We start from the raw sequence: 21458 nt of genomic DNA on the forward strand, positions 1-21458 counted from the left end.
GGTGTGAGATGGCATCTCAATGTGGTTTTGATTTGCAGTTCTCTAATGACCAGCAATGATGAGCGTTTTTTCATATGTTTGTTGGCCACATAAATGTCTTCTTTTGAAAAGTGTCTGTTGATATCTTTTGCCCACTTTTTGATGGGGTTGTTTGTTTTTTCCTTGTGTATTTGTTTTAGTTCTTTGTAGATTCTGGATATTAGTTCTTTGTCAGATGGGCAGCTTGCAAAAATTTTTTCACATTCTGTTGGTTGCCAATTCACTCTAATGATTTTTCCTTTTGCTGTGCAGAAGCTCTTAGGTTTAATTAGATCCCATTTGTCTATTCTGGCTTTTGTTGCCATTGCTTTTCATGTTTTAGTCATGAAGTCTTTATATTTGATAGCTTTATGAGATAATAATTCACATACCATATAATTCACCTATTTAATATATACAATTCAATGATTTTAATACATTTGGAATTGTGCAACCACTTACTACAATTAGCTTTAGATCATTTTTATTACCCTAAAAAGAAACCCCTGTGGCTGTGTGTGGTGGCTCATGCCTGTTATCCCAGCACTTTGGGAGGCCAAGGCGGGTGGATCACTTGAGGTCTGGAGATCAGGAGCCGACTGGCCAACATTGTGAAACCCTGTCTCTACTAAAAATACAAAAGTTAGCTGGGCATGGTGGCAGATGCCTGTAATCCCAGCTACTCTGGAGACTGAGGCAAGAGAATCTCTTAAACACAGGAGGTGGACGTTTTAGTGAACTGAGATTACACCACCGCACTCCAGCCTGGGCAACAGTGTGAGACTCCCTCTCCAAAAAAAAAAAAAAGAAACCCCTGTACCCATTAGTTGTCATTCTCTATTTCTCTCCAAACACCCTCCTCTTCAGCCTTAGGCAAACACTAATGTGCATTTTGTCTCTATAGATTCACCTGTTCTCAGCATTTCATATAAATAGATTCATACATTATGTGGGCTTTTGTGACTGGCTTCTTTCTTAGATCAATGTTTTCAAAATTCATTCATGTTGTAGCATGCTTCAGTACTTTGTTCCTTTTTATGACCAATTAATATTCCATTGTGTGGGTATATCATTTGTTATTTATCCATTCATCATTTGGTAGACATTTGGATTGTTTTCACATTTTGGCTATTATAAATATCACTATTATAAACATTTGCTTATAAGTTCGGGACTAACATATGTTTCCATTTTTTCTTGGTTATGCACCCAATAGTAGAGTTGCTGGATCGTATGGTAGCTCCATGTTCAGAATTTTGAGGATCTTCAGACTGTTTTCCAAAGTATCATTTTAGGCCAGGTGTGGTGGCTCATGCCTGTAATCCCAACACTCTGGGAGACCATCACTTGAGGCCAGGAGTTCGAGACCAGCCTGGCCAACATGGTGAAACCCCATCTCTACTAAAATTACAAAAATTAGCTGGGTGTGATGGTACACACCTGGAGTCCCAGCTACTCAGGAGGCTTAGGCAGGAGAATCACTTGAACCTGGGAAGCGGAGGTCGCAGTGAGCAGAGAGCACACCACTGCACTCCAGCCTGGGCGACAGAGCAAGAGTGTCTTTTTAAGTATAGCTGTCCTAGTGAGTGGCATCTTATTGTGATTTGATTTGCATGTATTGGATAGCTAATGATGTTGAGCATCTTTCCACATGCTTCTTGGCCATTTGTGTATCCTCTTTGGGGGAATTCACATCCTTTACCCGTTTGTAAAATTTGGTCGTGTATCTTTTTATCATTCAGTTGTAAGAGTCTTTCTATATTCTAGCTACAAGTCCCTTATCAGATATATATGATTTGCAAATATTTTCTCCCATTCTGTTACTTTTTTTTTCTATTGATAGTGCACTTTGAAGCACAGATGTCTAATCTTGATAAGGTCCAACTTACCTGTTTTTTCTTTTGTTGCTTATACCTTCAGTACAATATCTAAGAATCCATTGCCAAATTCAAGGTCATAAAGATGTACTCCTGTCTTTTCTGCTAAGAGTTTTATGCTTGTAACCCTTACTTTGAGGTCTAGGGACCGTTTTAAGTTAATTTTATTTATGATATAAGGGAGGGGTCAGCTTCGTTCTTTTACCTGTCGATATCTAGTTGTCTCAAAACTTTTTTGAAAAGACTCTTTCCCTGTTCATAGTCTTGTCACTTGATTAGTTGTCATTCTCTATTCTCTATTTCTCTCCAAACATCCTCCCCTTCAGCCTTAGGCAAACACTAATGTGCATTTTGTCTCCGTAGATTCACCTATTCTCAGCATTTCATATAAATGGTCAAAAATCAATTTACTGTAAATGAAAGTAGTCAAAATCAATTGACTGTTGATGTACCATCAATTACATTTCATTGACTGTATGTCTGTGCATATGCCACTCTCTTGTTTACGAAAGCTTTATAGTAAGTTTTGAAAATGGTGTATTTCACCTTTATTCTTCCTTTTCGAGATAGTTTTGGCTATTCAGTGTTCCTTGAATTTTCCTATGGGATTTTAGCTTTGTAAATTTCCACCAAAAAAGCAGTTGGTATGCCTTTTTTGGCATCCCAAAAGGCCGTATATTTAATCTGCAGGTGAATAAGGGGAGTACTGCCAACTTAATATTATTTAGTCTTTTGATCCATGAGTGTGGAACGTCTTTCTATTTTTCTATATATCGTTTAATATTTATAGTTTTCAGAGTATAAATTCTACACATCTTTTGTTAAGTTATCCTTTCTCCTGCTATTATAAATGGAATTATTTTCTTAACTTTATCTTTTATTTTTTTGAGATAGAGTCTTGCTCTGCTGCGCAGGCTGGTGTACAGCGGTGTAATCTCAACTTACTGCAACCTCCCCCTCCCAGGTTCAAGCAATTCTCCTGCCTCAGCCTCCTCAGTAGCTGAGATTACAGTGTGCAGAACCATGCCTAACTAATTTTTGCATTTTTAATAGAGATGAAGCTTCACCATGTTGACCAGGCTGATCTTGAACTCCTGACCTCAGGTGATCTGCCCCATCAGCCTTCCAAAGTGATGGGATTACAGATGTGAGCCACTGTACCTGGTCTTAATTTTATTTTTGGATTGCCTATTGTTAGTTTATGGAAACACAATTGATTTTTATATGTTAATTATATTCTGCAACCTTGCTGAGCTCATTTATTACTTCTAGTAGTTTTTTGTGGGTTTTCTTTTTTTTTTTTTTTTTTTTTGACTCCTTAAAATTTTCTATATAAAAGATCTAAATTTAATGTTTTATTTGAGAAGAAAGACTTACAGTCTGGGGCATATATATACTTGCCAGCTAGTCTTTGATATGTCTGAATAACAAAGAGAAGGTTAGAAGTTTTATAAAAAGGGGAAATGTTACAAATTGCTCTTTGAGAAGTTCATTGGCATTTACAGTAAGGGTTTGGGGAGCTGGCAAGCTTCCATTGACGAGGGATGGTGGAGGGCAAAATTAGCCCCAGAGTTTCAGCAGATTATCTCAGCAACTGCAGATAAAACTGGTTTCAGGTTACAGCAAGCAGTTCCAGCAGTCAGGCTGCTTTCATTTGATTCTTTTACAGCTTTAATGTCCCTGCTAAGATTCCCCCAAACATTCTCTCATTATGTTCATGTTTTCCTTCAAATCTTTGAACATGTTTATGATTACTATTTTGAAATCCTATGCTTATTTCAACATCTCTTTCATTTCTGGTACTGTTTCTATTAACCGATTTTTTTCCTTTGGTTATGGAGGAAATTTTTCTGCTTCTTTCCATGTCCACCATTTAAAAAAAAAAAAAAATTGTATTCTACACATTGTGAATACTATGTTGTTGGGTTTCTTGGTTTTATTCTATTCTCTTAAGGAGGATTGAGGTGTATTTTGGTATTCAGTTAAATCACTCATAAATCAGCTTGTTTTTAATTTTTGTTAAAGTGGGTGTGAAGTTGTTATTATAACCCTTTTTAAAAATATATATATAGAGAGAGAGAGATGGGAGTGCTTCACTCTTTTTACCAGGCTAGTCTCAAACCCCTGGCCTCAAGTGATCCTCCCATCTTAGCCTCCCAAAGTGCTGGGATTACAGACGTGAACTAATGCACCCAGCCTTCTAATAACATTTTCTTAAGGTATAACCTCTCTAGGATTGAACTTAATGCTATGGGCAATCAGTAAGAACTCTTGACTTTGGCTGGTTTGGAACTTGAATAGCTCCTAGCACAGTGTGACCTCCAAAATCTCCATTCAGCTCATAGCCCTGTAGTAGTTGTTCTTTGCCAGACTTCAAGAAATTACTAATTTTGCCACGTCTAGAAGTGGAAATTCACTGCCATTTAATTTTTGAATCATGTATGGGACTTGAGAACTATATTACTATATTAGATGAAAAGTAGAACAAAGAGAAATATATAATTTATGTCATTCTTGTTAGAATCAACATTTATATAAATTTAATCCAATTAAACTGATTTAAAAAAATGATATAGCAGTTTTATTTTTGTCATTGGGTATAGGAATAGGTAAAGAAATATATTAGATGGATGAAATACTAGGTAGTAACACTGGAGAACAGATTCTTTTTTTCCCCCATCCAGTGAAGAAGGATATTGATATAATGGCAAAATCTTTTAAGATAGGAAAAAACAGTATACTGCATTGCCTTTTTTTGTAGTAAATCTATATAGTACTATATAGAGTATGTTGTAAATTATCTTAACTATTTTGTACATCCAAGTTTCAAAATAAAATCTTAACTGAATTGCTGATTAGTACAATAATAGTTATATTGCTTGGTTGATTTTTTTTAACCTTTTTCTAAATTATGAAAGTCCATTTTAATTTAATTTTGCCATATACCTTTAAACATACTTTCTTGAAAATTGTGGTTTTAAAGAGTATATATTGGACTACGAAAGTGTGTTGTACTTTTGGTTTCAGCAATAATTTTACCTAAATGAGAATAGCTAATTAACTGAATTCTCTGTCATTTCAGAATGCTGAAGCATGGAACAATTTATCAACCTCCTATATCCGATTAAAACAAAAGTAAGTTCATTAGACAAATATGAAGAACTTTGCTTCCAAAATAAATGAATGAGGTTTTCTACAACTGAACATTATTTTGGTGTTTCTCCTTACTGTACCTTTCTCACCCATGTATATGAAATAGAATAACCTAGGTAGAAAAACAATTCAAACTAAATTAACTTGAATTCTAAATATACAGTTTATTTCTTGAAAACATTTTATAGATAATAAAATAAGAAATGTTATTGGATACCTTTACTTAGTACTGAAGTTTTACGTTCTTCATTTCATTATGTGATAAAAGCAAACATATGTTTAGTTGATCAACTGAGTTGACAGTTATTTGTATTCATTGCTTGCTTTGTATTAGACATTATTGAAAAATGTAAATAAATATGAGCCAATGTCTTCAGGGAATGTAGGTTTAAAAAATAAGATACTATGCCATCTTATTTTAAAAATTGATTAGTATATAAGCTATTTATGGCAAATATCAAGTGAGAATATAAAGAGGACTAAAATAATCATACATGATATTTGTAGCACACTTATTATATGCCAGCCACTCATTTGGTCCCATAGGATCAGAGAAGAGAGAAGGCGTGTGATCTGGATCAGAAATGCTTCTGAGCGAATGTTGGACTCAAGCAGTAATTTGAAGGATGGATAGAAGGGGCAGAGGAAAGCCTCTTAGGCAAGGGACATGATGTGACCAAATGCAGAATGACAGGAATGAATGTAGTATTTTAGGAGATAGGAAGCAAAATAGTCCAGCTATAGAGTAATTTGAAATATTCAGTGAGAGATAAGGTTAGAAAGGTAGACTGAAGTAAAATTGCAGTATTTTCTGATTATTTGACTAATGAGTTGAGACTGTCCTGTTGAGAATAGGAAGCCAGAGATTTCAGTGTGGTAATTTCATGAAGAAAGAAGCTTTTGGGGAAGATTTATCTGGTGGCAGTATGTGAGGCAGACTAGAGAGGAAACTGGAGGCTGGGAAACCAGTTGGGGCACAGCTGTTGTAACAATTCAGGCATGAGATAACTAGCGTAGAAAAAGACGGGGCAGATGCCAAACCGTTTATAAAGGAGACAACCAACTAACTGGCCTTATTGACTGGCTACGAAAAGCGAAGGAAAGGGAAGGGAGAAGGACTGCTGTTGCCAGAGTTCTAATCAATTAATTAAAGGATGGATATATTTTCATTTTTATTTGGCCTTACTTTCAGACTTAATTTAATTTTTCTTGGTGGAATCACAAGATAATTTCTGAAGACGTCATTAAATCCATATTACATTGAGATCATGAAATGCTGCCTCTGATCTTGGATGACAGTGTACATAAAATGCTGTCTGTTCTACCATTCTCTTTAGAAGATAATATTATGTTCTTGATTGCAACTGATTGTGTTAAAACTCTCTGGAGACCTTTTCGGTTTGAAGCAACAGGCTGGGGAAGTCCCTGTCATAGTTGTAGAATGATCTCAGTGAGTTTTTCTGGCAACCCAGATAAGTTTGTACATAGTGAGGCTCTTGATACCCTGTCTTCCAGCCCATTCATGTTAGGAATTCTGCTTTCTCTCCTAGGGGTTCTTGTTTATTGTTTCTCAACTTTCTTACCTTCTTGTAGCTCCACAAATAGGTTTTTGTGCAAAAGTGGAGTTGTAAGATCAGAGGTCAATCATTTCTTTATTCTTTCCTGTTTACTCTTTTCTTCTTTGCTAAGGCTCCAGACAAAGCTAATGGGATTATTATTTCTGAGGTAGTTATTAATGCTCCTCTCAGAAGAATCTATTCATGCCTTAAAACGGCCCATTAAACTATTTCATTTATCCCTTGGTGGTCACAAGATTCTTCATTAAAGTGCTCTCTTTGCTGTTTCACCTGATTCCCCTTGGTAGCATGTTCCTGTCCGTCCATAGAAAAATGTCTCATCTTCAGATATAACTTTCATGTGCAATATCTGTACTATAGAGGGGTTTTGATAAGTGAATCCTGAAATGAAGCACCTTACAAAGAAACTATATTTACCAAAAAGGAAAAAGGAATTCATTGAGCAATTTTGAGGCTAGGAAATTATGGTTAGAGGATGGGAGGACATATACGAAAAAGGATAATCCTCATGGTATAGGTTTCTACTTGTTATTTTCCAATGGATTAACTTCACCTCCAACCCCTGTAGACGGGATAACTGGGGAGTCTTGGTCCAACACTGTTGGAGGCAGTTGTTATTAGATGCGGTAGAGTAGAGAAAGGAAAAAAAGAAAAAAGTATTCTAAGGACACAATTTATGACTGAAATTGATGACGTTTCCTTTCTTTCTTTTTGAGTTCCCTTGTATTTTTGCAAGAAGGAATCCCTTAGATCTCTTAGCATCAATAGATGGTAAACACTCTTAACCTTTGTATATCTAAAAATATTTCATTTTGCATTTATCCTTGAGTGGTAAGTTTAGCTGCTTATAAGATTTTGAATGACAGTTATTTTCACTCAACACTTTAAAAGTAATATTCTGTTGTCTTACTGCTGATGAAATAAATATCTGTTGTCATTTCTTTGTAGATATTAGGAATATCTTTCCTAAATTTCACACAGTATTTCTAGATATTGGTTTGTCTTTATAATGCTCAGTATGTGAAATACACTTTTGATGGTAGAATTTAGATCTCTGTTCATTTCTGGAGAATTCTCAGCTTTTTGATATAAAGAATCCTGCCATGCTCTGCATTTGTTTACTGTAGAATGTCTATCAGATGTATAAGTCTTACCTCTTATTCCTTCCTCTGTCTCTTTCCAGCTTTTATTTTTTAATTCAAATTCTGTATGAACTCCTCAGTATTATATTCCAATTCATCAGTTTCTCCTTGACTATGTGCAGTCTAGTTTTTGTTAGCTATTGAGGTTTTTTTGGTTGTTTTAATGCCTCTTTCAATACTGACATTTCCAGTTAGTTTTTATTCACATCTCCTTGTTCTTAATTTCTCCCTGCTTTTGTTTGACAATTTTCTGCTCCTTTTCGGTATGAATTATTTCTTTGTCTCAGTATTCTAAACAAATTTATTTAAAGACTTTATTAGATTGTTTCAATTGTTCCTTAAACAATTAAAAAAATTTTTTTTCACTCCTGCCTCTCCTCCTCAAAATATTTATTTATTTATTTATTTATTTGATGGAGTCTTGCTCTGCCACCCGAGCTGGAGTGCAGGGTCATGATCTTGGCTCACTGCAACCTCTGCCTACCAGATTCAAGTGATTCTTGTGCATCAAGCCTCTGAGTAGCTGGGATTATAGGCACGTGCCACCACACGCAGCTAATTTTTTTTTTTTTTTTTGTTTTTTTTTTTTTTTTTTGTATTTTGAGATGGGGTTACACTGTATTGGCAAGGCTGATCTCGAACTTCTGACCTCAGGTGATCCACCCACCTCAGCCACTCAAATATTGTGCTGGGATTGTAGGTGTGAGCCACCATACCTGGCCCCCTTAAAATTTTATCTTTAGTAGGTTTAGGTCCTGTTGTTAGTTTGGTTGACTATAGGTTTTTTTTCCACAGGGTGTAGAATTTTGGTTTGCAGCATTTTGGTTGCAGATTCATGAGGAGTGTGTTGTTTTGTTTTGACCTCCTTGCCTCTGCTCCCTGTGCTACTGTCTGCACCTTTTGTCTTGCAGGTTTACAATTGTACTTTCTTGGCCATTCTGACTCCAGGTTTGGAACTTGAGTGTGCCTTCTCTTGAGGTGATACTGCGATTGATACCTAGTTATAAAATAATGTTCTTGTTTCCAGTAAATAGGAAAGGAGTATCTCTGTATGTGTGCTACATATACCATAGGGTCTGTCATTGAATTTTGTAGGGAAATTTGAGGTGGTTTTGTGTTGTTTGGATCTCTGATTCTTTTTGTTAATGTGAACGAATAAGGACTGATAGTCCACATTAGCATTTTGTACATTTAGCTATGCTTTATTCTAATAAAAATGAGTTCATTATTGCTCTCTTTAAAATTTGACCTTCAATAGAGTAAAAGCTTTTAGAACTTTACAAGAAGCTCTCAAGTGTAACTATGAACACTGGCAAATTTGGGAAAACTACATCCTCACCAGCACTGACATTGGGGAATTTTCAGAAGCCATTAAAGCTTATCACCGGCTCTTGGACTTACGTGACAAGTACAAAGATGTTCAGGTAGGATATTAATATTTTGTTATTTCAGTTTGTGTTTGATATCAATCCTTGATGATATGGTACAAATTATTTCCTTGAATATGCACAGGAAAATTTTGTTAAACACATGTAACATATGAAAAGGGTATTCTTTTCTAGTCAAATATTCTTCATTATATATAGAATTCTGGAATTCTAATTTGTTTGTATAGTCATAAACTGAATATTACTGTGACTCAGTTACAAAAATCTGATAGATATGTGGGTTACATATGTATAGTCACTTAGCAGAAACCAAATAGAACATTGTGTTACTTATCACTTTGGGTATCTCAGTGTATTCTCTGACTTGTGGTAGCTGGAGTAACTCCTTGAGTTAATATAGCTCCTGCATGTGTATATATGGTTTTCTTTCATTCTTTTTTTTGGGGGCGGGAGGGAGGTCCTTTCTAAATATTGTACATTATGTATCCATTATAGAAAGAAGGGACTTGAATTTTACAGCGTAAAGATCACTTAAAACTGAATGAAGTCTGGGTGTGGTGGCTCACGCCTGTAATCCCAACACTTTAGGAAGCCGAGGCAAGCGAATCACTTGAGGTCAGGAGTTCGAGACCAGCCTGGCCAGCATGGTGAAACCCCGTCTCTACTAAAAGTCCAAATCCAGCCAGGCATGGTGGCAGGCACCTGTAATCCCAGCTACTCGGGAGGCTGAGGCACAAGAATTGCTTGAACCCAGGAGATGGAGGTTGCAGTGAGCAGAGATCGTGCCACTGCACCCCAGCCTGGGTGACAGAGCGAAACTCTGTCTCAAATTAAACAAACAAAACTGAGTGGAATGATAGCCAAGTGAATGGAGGGATAGCAGTTTTACATCCTAGAAAGGGTAGAGGCTCTAGTGAATCTGTTTGCACAGTATCCTGATAGTCAACAGTTGTACTGAAATCTTCCATTGAGGCAGTTCTTCCTCTTCTACACTTAATGCCTTGGCAGGGGCGCTGATGAGACTCTGAACAGATCTCAGTGTACTGTGACCACTGAAGATAGTGCATATCTCTTGCTTAACTGCAACTGTGATTTTTAAGTTCTTTCTTTACTGGGAAAGATTTCTGAAACCTGTTCCTAAAATCTCAAGGAGAATGTAAATCATTTATATTGATAGTATATTTCATCTTACACTTGAAAGAAATTATGTTGTTTTCTTTCATGTTAAAAAAAAATGTACATGAAACATTCAAATCCAACACTCCTCATTTAGACATTGCTGCTGGCTCAATTCCAGCATTCTTTAGAATCACACACTTTCAGAGCAAAAAGGGACCTTAGCAGTCCTCTACGGCTAGGCTGACTAAGTTTACACATCTGGTCAGAAAGGAGTGTGAAGCTCCCCTGCTTCCTGGTATGCTAGATGGGAGATTCTTCAAGCTGTCAGTCTGTTTTTCTATCCTCTTGGTATTGCTCTGCTGTGTCATCTCTTCCTTAATTATCTTAGAATTGGCTTCCTTGGTCAGTCTGATCCCATTAATCTTCTGTCATCTGCCTCTATTTCCTAACTGATCTTCTTTTCTTTCTGTTGTGAGTGAGATTTCCTCTCTAAATCTATACTTTAACCACAGTAACCTCCTTCATTTCTGCTAAGGATTAGTAACAACTGGCTCACCAGGTTGACTTTTTGGATCCTGAGAAAATCCTGATCATCCTTTCATGCTTGGCACCAGTAGGACTTGTTTTATATAAGGTACCCAGATGGGTCTAGGCCTCTCTCCTCCAATTAGAGACAGACTTATGATGTGTACTCATGAAAGCAAGAGGCTTTTCTATTTGCTCTTTTATTCTCCTTTGCTTCCCAAGGCACATAGAGCAGGCCAAAGTGGTGTGTGGTAAAATAACAATAATTAATATTTACCGAGGGCTTGCTGTGTGTCTGAAACTATCCTAAGAACTTCACATGTATTAGCTCATTTACTTTTCACCACAGCTGTGGAGATAGGTTTATACTATCATCATAAGCTATATCTGACTCTGGTTGGATGGATGGATGGATGGATGGATGGATGGATGGATGGATAGATGGATGGATGGATCTCCCCACCCACTTGTTTTAAGGAAACTAATAATATTAGACAGAGTAACTGTTCAAAGATTGTTTGGTAAAGCTGTTACTTGTATATCATTAAGAGTTATAAAATCATCAAAATAATGCTTATTTTAGTTGACTTAGATGAATTAATTATGGCAAATCATGCTAACTCATGTATTCTAAAAGAAAGGCAAGAAAAAATGAAGCAGAAGCAGTTACAATAGCTGAAAAGGTATTGAACAATTTTATTTAAATTTCCTTTTTCTTACCATCTCCACCACCCCCAGATTAGGAGTCTCATTCTCTCTCAGGATGAAAAACATTCTTGCTAATGTTTAGATAATACTTCTGTATTTGAATATCTGTATATGTATGAGCAGAGAGGTGATATTTACAATAATCTATTGGTAGTAACAGTGGTATTATAGATACTAAAGGACATAATTTTGGTAAAAATAACCTGAGTATGTGGATAGTTGAGTCTCATAAAACTTTCAGTTGTGATTTGCCATGTTGGATGCCAAATCAAAATCATTGGAATTTTAAGAACATTTACTTAGAAATCTTTCAGCCGGCTGGGTGCAGTGGCTTGCTGATACCTGTAATCCCAGCATTTTGGGAGGCCAAGGCAGGAAGACTGCTTGAGCTCAGCCCGGGTTTGAGACCAGCCTGGGCAACATTGCAAAACCCTTTCTCTGCAAAAAATACAAAAAATTTTAGCTGGGCTTGGTGGTATGTACTTGTAGCTACTCGGGAGCTGAGATGGGGGATCCCTTGAGCCTGGAGAGGTTGAAGCTGCAGTGAGCCATGATCACACCACTATATTCCAGCCTGGATGACAGAGCAAGACCCTGTCTCCAAAAAAAAAAAAAAGAAGTCTTTCAGCAGCCTTCCCTAAGAAAGAATAAGAGGACCCAAGATGCAAAGAAATACATTTGAGCATTTTTCAGAAAAGGAAAAAAATCTAAATATATATATATTTTCCTAGTATGAATTCAGATACCATGATTTAACTTTTATCTTAAATAGATATTTCAAACATATTTTAGTGGTCATAGTCTTAGCTTCTTACTTCTCTAATCATGGGGAATTTTCAATATAGCAAAATTAAGTTCTCATTCCAATTTAACATGTTGTAATCCTGTACCTGTTTTTTCTACTTTATGGATATGGATTATTGCCATTAAAATTTTTTCATGCGTGTGTGTGTGTGTGTGTGTGTGTGTGTGTTTAAATTCATGCTTATTTTAATAAGCATGGGTAAATTAGCCTCAAATTTTTCTGTTTTTTTCTCACTATTTGTAATTAAAGAATGAGTGAATATACTACCTTTATAATTTTCTTTTTTGTCCTTATAATTTAATTAATATTTTAATTGAAAGATTCTAATTGTATACATTTATGGAGTACAATGTGTTGTTTTTGTGTATATATATATATACACATACATACATACATACACACACACACACACACACAGACAAGGTGGAATGATTAGATCAGGCTAATTAACATACCCATCACCTTGTTTACCTGTCTTTTTATGGTGAGATATTTGACATTTTTATTCAGGTATTTTGAAATGTACAATACGTTATTGTTGCCTGCAGTCACTGTGCTATGCAGAAGATCTCAAACTTAATTCTCTGTCTGAAACTTTGTATCTTTTGCCCAACAATTCCCCATTTCCTCCCCACCCCACTTCCACCCTACCCTGACTCTGGTACTGATCATTCCTTTCTGTATAGCTTTTATTAGTATTATAGATATGCTACTGATTTTTGTATGTTAATTTTTTATCTAAATTTATTTAATCAGTTCTAATAGTTTTTACGTGAACTCTTTAGGGTTTTCTCTAAGATCATATTGTCAGCAAATAGGGACAGTTTCGCCTAGTCTTTGCCTATTAGAATATCTCTTATTTCTTTTTCTTGCCTAATTGCTCTGTCTAGGACTTCTAGTACTATGTTGAAAAAAACCTTTGTCCTAATTTTGACTAATATATAGATTGGTTAAACCCAGGAATGCTTTTCTATAGTTGCACTTATTTGTATTTATTTCTAGATTATACATATTTTTATTCATCTATCATAAAACTGATTTTCGTGTTTCTACATAATTAGTTGCTGTTTTCCAGTTTCTGAGTATTGTAAATAATGTCATGCATATCCTTGCAAACAAATCCTCATAGATAGCCATACTTCTTTCCTCAAGGTAAATTCTACCATTGATTTGTTAGGATATTTTTCCTTTTCTTACTTTTTTCTTTTTCTGGATACCTTGGGCAACATTTTGGGAAAATGATTTAAGTATTGCATTATTGACAAATTCATTTGCTGTTTATATGTGGAAGAGGAAGGAAAGGGGGTTAACATACATTGAGTGCTTACTATGTTTCTGCCACTTAACACAGCTTATCTTTTATTGGGCATACAGTATGTGAAGTCAATACTAAATATTCTTTATTTAATAGTTGATTAATATGAGACCCAGAGAGCTTACATAACTTGAGCAGTCATTTGGCTAGTAGGAGACGAGGATAGAAATCACAGGTAGGCATATCTTATTTTTTTCTTTATGTCATGCCTTGAAGTCTATGGGGAAGATTTATGTCAAAAGCACATTTTCCTATCATGTTAATGTGCCTGTGAATGATATCTAATAAAGGTTTTTAAAAATCGAGACATGATTTGCAATAATAACCCAGGCATTGCGGCATGTGCCTACAGTCCCAGCTACTTAGGAGGCTACAACAGGAGGATTACTTAAGCCCAGGATTTCAAGGTTTCAGTGAGATTTCATAGAACGCCAAGGTTTCCCAGTCATTCTATGATCATGTCACTGCACTTCAGCCTGGACAACAGAGCAAGACCCCATCTCAGAAGAATATGAAATAAAATAAGAAAATGAAAAATAATTTGCAGATAATTTTAACTACTATATATTCTTTTTTTTTTTTTTTTTTTTTTTTGAAAAAGAGTTTTCCTTTTTTTACCCAGGCTGGAGTGCAATGGCGCCATCTCGGCTCACTGCAACCTCCGCCTCTTGGGTTCAAGCAATTTTCCTGCCTCAGCCTCCCGAATAGCTGGGACTACAGGCACGTGCCACCATGCCCAGCTAATTTTTTTTGTATTTTTAGTAGAGACAGGGTTTCACTATGTTGACCAGCATGGTCTCAATCTCTTTACCTCGTGAACTACCCTCCTCGGCCTCCCAAAATGCTGGGACTGCACCTGGCCTCTATTATGTATTCTTACGTAATCACCACCCCAAACAGTTATGGACCATTTTCATTATTACAGAAAATTCTCTTACATGTGTTTCCAGTCAGTTGAAATGCCACCTCTTCCCCCCATGAGGCAACTACTTTCTGATTTCTGTCTCCACAGTTTGGTTTGCTTTTTCTTGAATACCATATAGATAGAATCGTACAATATATATTCTTGCATATTAAGGTTGTCCTTTGTGTGTATTTTTATTTGATGCTTTCTTTGGGGCAGAAGAAGATGGTGTTGATGTGCAGGGGGGCAAGTTACCAATGAAACTGATGTTCTGGTACACTTGCTGTCTGTGCATTACCTGAAAGTAAAGAGGAGGAGGGAACGGATATATGTTGCACATATTATAGCTTTGGAAAATAGGTATTCTCTCCATTTAACTGTTGCGGTATCTGAGGCTTAGCAAAGTGAATTAATAAGGTTGATTTCTTATAGCTAGCAAGCAATAAAGCCAAGGCTTGACATCTGGCCTATTTAATCTAAAGCCCTTTCCACAATCCAAGAACTGTTATTTTTGCTTTTTGGTTTTTTTCTGAAGAACTAAAAAAGACAATGCTAAACTGCCTATCTTTCTCTGATAACTGAGGTTTGGGGAAGCCAAGGGTCAGGGTTATCACAGCAGGAAACAGAACAAGTACTTAGAGAACTCCAAGTGGAGCAGGGAGTTAGCCAAGCGGGGGAGGGGGGAAATTGCTTCATCCCTGGCCTGGAGCCCTCCTGGAAGTTTTTGTAATGGGTCCTAAGGCAGTCCTATTCCTTCCTGCAATGAGGACCTCCAGGAGTCAAAAGGGCCAGCGCCTTGTAGGTCAGACTTTGATGAGACTAGTCCAAGGAAGTCAAGGCTAGTGCTGGGGGTAGAGAATAGCTAATACATTTCTCTTTGTGGAGATTCTTCTACGTTTATGTTGGAATTGCCACTCCTCTCTGTGAGAGGCCTTCAACTCTCTTCCCAGGCCAGTGTTAGTTTCCCAGTCATTCTCTGGCTTGCTCCATTCCCTAAGTGTGGTTCCTGATGGAGGTAAGAAATAGGGATGGGATGAAACAAAAGTTCTTCTGTTACCTAAATGAAATAGAAAAGTGAGTAAGGGATTTAAAGGCCATTACATGAACTCAGTGGCATGGTATTGATTTGGGAGGGATATGAAGAACTATAGAGTTGTTTTTAATGATTAAAATGAAATCTGTCACATACAAAGAATTCCTCAATAAGATTATCAGCAGATTTATCATCATAAACTTTGGGGACCAGAAGGCAGTGGGCTGTTGTATTCTAAGTGCTTAAAAAACAAAACAAAACAAAAAAAAACCAGTCAATCAAGAATCCTTTATCTGACAAAACTGCTCTTCAAAAGTGAGGGAGAAATTAAGACATTCCCAGATAAACAAAAGTTAAGGCAGTTCATTACCACTAGAACTGCCCTGCAAGAAGTGCTCAAGGGAGTCCTGCAGGGTGAAAAGAAAAGACGCGGAGACAATAACTCAAACCCATATGAAGAAATAAAAATCTCAATAAGGATAAGTGCAAGAATGGTTATAAAAGCTAATATTACTGTAACAATGTTTTTGGTTTTTGTTGTTGTTTGAGATGGAGCTAGCTATGTTGCCCAGGCTGGAGTGCAATGGCGGGATTTCGGCTCACTGCAACCTCTGCCTCCTAGGTTCAAGAGATTCTCCTGCCTCAGCCTCCCGAGTAGCTGGGATTACAGGCACCTGCCACCATGCCTGGCTAATTTTTTGTATTTTTAGTAGAGACAGGTTTTCACCATGTTGGTCAGGCTACTCTTCAACTCCTGACCTCAAGTGATCACCCACCTTGGCCTCCCAAAGTTCTGAGATTATAAGTGTGAGCCACTGCACCCAGCCTGTTACCTGTTACAATGTTTTTTAACTGTACTCTTAGTTTCCCACATGATTTAAGAGACTAATACATTTTTAAAAAATAGTTATTAATCTAAAAGCCAGTAGCATTGTAACTTTGGTTTGTAGCTCCATATTTTGTTTTCTGTGTGATTTAAGAGACTAGTGCATTAAACATATTAGTGTATGTTTTGGGGTACACCATTTATAAAGATGTAATTTAGTGACATCAGCAACCAAAAGGGGTAAGTATAGCTCTGTTAGAGAAGCAGAAATTTTGTATGTTAATGAATTTTATAGTAAACATGTATAGAACATCCTACCCAACAACAACATACGTATCTTCTCAAGTGCACATGGGACATTATCTAGGAGAGACAGTAGGATAGATCATGAATTAAGTCTCAGTAGATTTTAAAAGATAGATGTCATACAAAGTATCTTCTCTGACTACCCCAGGATGAAAATTACAAATCAATAACAGAAGTAAAACTAGAAAGTTCATAAAATTATGGAAAATAAACAATAATTCTTAATCAATGGATCGAAAAAGAAATCACAAGAGAAATTAGAAAATGCTTAGAGATGAATGAAAGTGAAAATACAACATACCAAAACTTGTAGGACATAGCAAAAGCATTGCTAAGGAAGAAATTTATAACTCTAAATGCTTGCATTAAAGCACAAGAACTATTTCAAGTCAGTAACTTTACAACTTAAAGAACAAACTAAACCCAAGGCTATCAGAAGGAAGAAAATAAGAATAAAGATTAGAATGGAGATAAATGAAATGGACGGTAGAAAAATAATAGAGAAAAAGTGAAACCAAAAATTAGGTCTTCGAAAAGATTAATAAAATGGACACACCTTTAGATAGATGGACTAAGAAAAAGAAAGAAGAGACTCAGATTACCGAAATTGGAAATGAGAATGGAAATATTACTACTGATTTTACAGAAATAAGAAGATTATGAGAATATTGTGAACAAATGTATGCCAACAAAGTGGATAGCCTAGATGAAATAGACAAATTTCTAGAAACACAAAACCTACCAAGACTAAATCATGAAGAAATAGGAAATCTGAATAGATTGGTTTTTTGCAAAAAGTAGAAAAACCTATCCTAAAATTCATATGGCGTCTCAAGAGACCGTGGATGACCCAAACAACTTTTAAAAAGAATGACAAAGCTAGGGGACTCACACTTCCTGATTTCAAAACTTACCACAAAACTGCAATAGTCAAAACAGTGTGGTACTGGCATAAAGACAGACATATAAACCAACGGAATTGAACGAAGAACCCAGAAATCTTTGCATATGTGGTCAAATGATTTTTTTTTTTTTTTTTTTTAAAGAGACAGTGTCTTGGCCAGGGACTGTAGCCCACAGCCGTAATCCCAGCACTTTGGGAGGATGAGGTGGGCAGATCACCTGAGGTCAGGAGTTCGAGACCAGCCTGGCCAGTGTGGTAAAACCCTGTCTCTACATAAAATTTAAAAAATTAGCTTGGCATGGTGGTGCATGCCTGTAGTACCAGCTGCTGGGGAGGCAGAGGCAGGAGAATCACTTGAATCTGGGAGGCAGAGGTTGCAGTGAGCTGAGACTGTGCCACTGCACACTGTCCTGGGGGCAGAGTGAGACTCTGTCTTGGGAGGAAAAAAAAAAAGTATCTCACTCTCTTGAACAGGCTGGAGTGCAGTGGCATGATCATAGCTAAGCCATGCAACTTTGAACTCCTGGGCTCAAGCAGTCCTCCTGCCTCAGCTTCCTAAGTAACTAGAACCACAGGAGCATGCCACCACATCTAACTAGTTTTGTTTCTCTTTTCTGTAAAGACAGTCTCTTGCTGTGTTGTCAAGATTGGTCTCCAACTTCTGGGCTCAAGCAGCCTGCCTACCTCTGCCTCCTAAAGTTCTGGAATTGCAGGCGTGAGCTTCTGCACCTGACTCAAATAATTTTTGACAAGGGTGCCAAGACCATTCAGTGGGGAAAGAACAGTCTTTCAACAAATTGTCCTGGGAAAACTGCATATCCACATGCAAAAGAATAAAGTTGGACTCTTATCTAATACTGTATACAAATGCTAACTCAAAATGAATCAAAGACTTAAATTTAAGAGCTGCAACTATAAAACTCTTAGAAGAAAACATAGGGCAAAAGCTTTATAACAGTGGATTTGGCAAAGATTTCTTGGATATGACACCAAAAGCACAGGCAATAAAATAGAAAATAGACAAATTGGACTTTGTGAAAATTTAAAAATTTTGTACACCAAAAACAATGTCAACAGAGTAAAAAGGCAACTCACAGAATGGAAGAGAATATTTGCAAGTAGTGTATCTGATAAGAGAATAATATCCAGAATATATAGAGGACTCCTAAAATCGAACAACAACAAAATCCCCCACCAAACAGCCCAAAATTTTAAAAATGTGCAAAGGACTTGAATAGACATTTCTCCAGAGAAGATAAACAGATGAACAATAAGCACATGAAAAGATGCTCAACACCACTAATCATTAAGGAAATGCAAATCAAATGAGATACCCCCTTAAACCCACTAAGATGGCTACTAGCAAATATTAAAAAAATTAAATAGTAAGTGTTGATAAGGATATGGAGAAATTGCAATCCTTGTGCACTGTTGGTGGGAATGTAAAACAGTATAGCTGCTGTGGAAAACAGTATGGTAGTTCCTTAAAAAATCAAAAATAGAGTTACGTTATGGTCCAGCACTTTTACTTCTGAGTATATACCCCAAATAATTTAAAGCAGGATCTCAAAGAGAAATGTGTATACTTTCATAGCAGCGTTATGAAAGTATACACATATATACCAGCAGGCCTGGCTAATAGCGAAAATGTGGAAGCAACCCAAATTTCCATCTGTAGATGAATGGATACACAAAATGTGGTACATACATACAATGGAATTTACTCAGTCTTAAAAAGGAAGGAAATTATGACATATGCTACAAAATGGATGAACCTGGAGGACATTTATGTTAAGTGAAGTAAACCATTCACAAAAAGACAAATACTGTATGATTCCACTTATATAAAGTACTTAGAGTAGTCAAAATCATAGACACAAAATAGAATGGTCGTTGGGGCTGAGGAGAGGAAGAATGAGGAGCTACTGTTTAATGGGGTAGAGTTTCAGTTTTATGAGGTAAAAATAGTTATGGAGATGGATGCTGGTTGTACAACATTATAAATGTGTTTAATACTGATGAACTGTACATTTAAAAATGATTACAATTCTAAATTGTATGTTATGTGTATTTTATGAAAATGAGAAAGAGTAGAAGAAAAAAATCTAAGCATCAAGGTCTAAAAATTTTATTCAGATTAGTTTATGATACACCAAACAAAACTCCAGATAGACTAAATCTATGCTAAATATTTTTAATCTCATAGAAAAATTAGGAATAGGGAATAGAAGTAGATACTCATGAAAGCTCTTGAACTCTGAAGCAGTAAAAGAAAGCTGGAAGGAATTTTTATGACCACATTAAAAAAATACTTGACAAGATATTTGTAACAAATAGGAAAGATAAAAAAGCTAATAATATCTTTATTATATAGAGTTAACATCTGATGCAAGAATGAAATGGAACAGAAAAGAGAATTCAGAAACAGAAACAGAATCAAGCAGGAATGAGAATTTAGTATGTAATAATGATGGCATTTTAAATCTGTGAGATAAAAATAGGATATGTAATATGTATTGAAATAGCTGGCCAAATGTTGAGGACCAAAAGCTTGAAACCAATGTTAATTTACTTAAATAAAATATTTAAATTGGAATTTCTTGAGAAGTAGAATGTGTTTTAGGGAAGAACACGTACTCTGGAGTTAGGCAGCCCATTTCTGCCAGTCACTGGCTGTGTCACCTTGTCACCTTGGGCAAATTACTTAACCATTTTGTACCTCAGTTTCATAAAATGGGGATGATAGCAATACCTGCCTAGTAGGATTCTTGTGAGGATTAAATGAGTTAATAGACTATTAAGAGGAGTGAGTGAGTTAACATAAGTAAAGGGCTGGGTACAGTGCCCCGCAGATACAAGTGCTGTTTTTTTGTTTTCTTGAGACGGAGTTTTGTCCTGTCACCCAGGCTGGAGTGCAATGGCATGATCTCAACTTGCTGCAACCTCCGCCTCCCAGGTTCAAGTGGTTCTCCTGCCTCAGCCTCCCAAGTAGCTGGAATTACAGGTGCAAACCACCAGGCCTGGCTAATTTTTTGTATCTTTAGTAGAGATGGGGTTTCGACCACGTTGGCCAGGCTGATCTTGAACTCCTGACCTCATGATCTGCCCACCTCAGCCTCCCAAAGTGCTGGGATTACAGGCATGAGCCACCGTACCCTGCTCTTTATTTTTATTCTTTATTATTTTTTTGAGATTGGAGCCTCACTCTGTCACCCAGACTGGAATGCAGTGGCGCAATCTCAGCTCACTGCAACCTTCGCCACCTGGGTTTAAGCAATTCTCCTGCCCCAGCCTCCCAAGTAGCTGGGATTACAGGCATGCGCCACTACACCTGGCTAATTTTTGTACTTTTTTTTAGTAGAGACAGTGTTTCACCATGTTGGCCAGGATGGTCTCAAACTTCTGACCTCAAGTGACCCAACTGCCTTGGCCTCCCAAAGTGCTGGGATTACAGACATGAGCCACAGCACCTGGCCACAAGTGCTGTAAAATGTAGCTGCTCTCATCGTCATTGAAAAAGCAAAACCATAAAAGCACTAAAAGTATGGCAAATATTTGTATCGGCTTGGTGATGAAGAAAATATTTTTTATAATGACAAAAATCCATACTTCATTAAGGAAAAGATCAAGAGATTTGATATTTAAAACTTATGGACATGCAAAAACAAGGACTTCTGACCAGTGAATGTGGTATTGTAGGTCACCAGCCATAGTAAGGGTAGGCTGTGACAGTGACATTCATGTTTATTGCTTTCTGAACGAAAACCATAAATTGATTTCGAGAAGCCAGGAGAGTGCCCTGGGAAGAGTTTTTCTTAGTGTTTTAACTGTCTTAGTCTTTCCGCTTAAAAATGCAAT

The 21458-nt window shown here is 36.7% G+C and overlaps 1 protein-coding gene across 4 annotated transcripts in view; it reads left to right on the forward strand.

Annotated features, from left to right (window-relative positions):
- TTC27 (tetratricopeptide repeat domain 27) overlaps nt 1-21458 on the forward strand; it is a 202164-nt gene that overhangs the window by 155448 nt on the left and 25258 nt on the right. For all 4 annotated transcript variants that reach the window (XM_032239260.1, XM_032239263.1, XM_032239262.1 and 1 more), the window contains 2 exons: nt 4978-5030; nt 9026-9191. In XM_032239260.1, the coding sequence (XP_032095151.1) occupies nt 4978-5030; nt 9026-9191 (219 nt within the window). The remainder of the gene's footprint in view (nt 1-4977; nt 5031-9025; nt 9192-21458) is intronic.

The sequence above is a fragment of the Sapajus apella genome, unplaced genomic scaffold (genome assembly GCF_009761245.1).
Source record: "Sapajus apella isolate SASKATOON/1434 unplaced genomic scaffold, GSC_monkey_1.0 scaffold44, whole genome shotgun sequence".
NCBI lineage: Eukaryota > Metazoa > Chordata > Mammalia > Primates > Cebidae > Sapajus > Sapajus apella.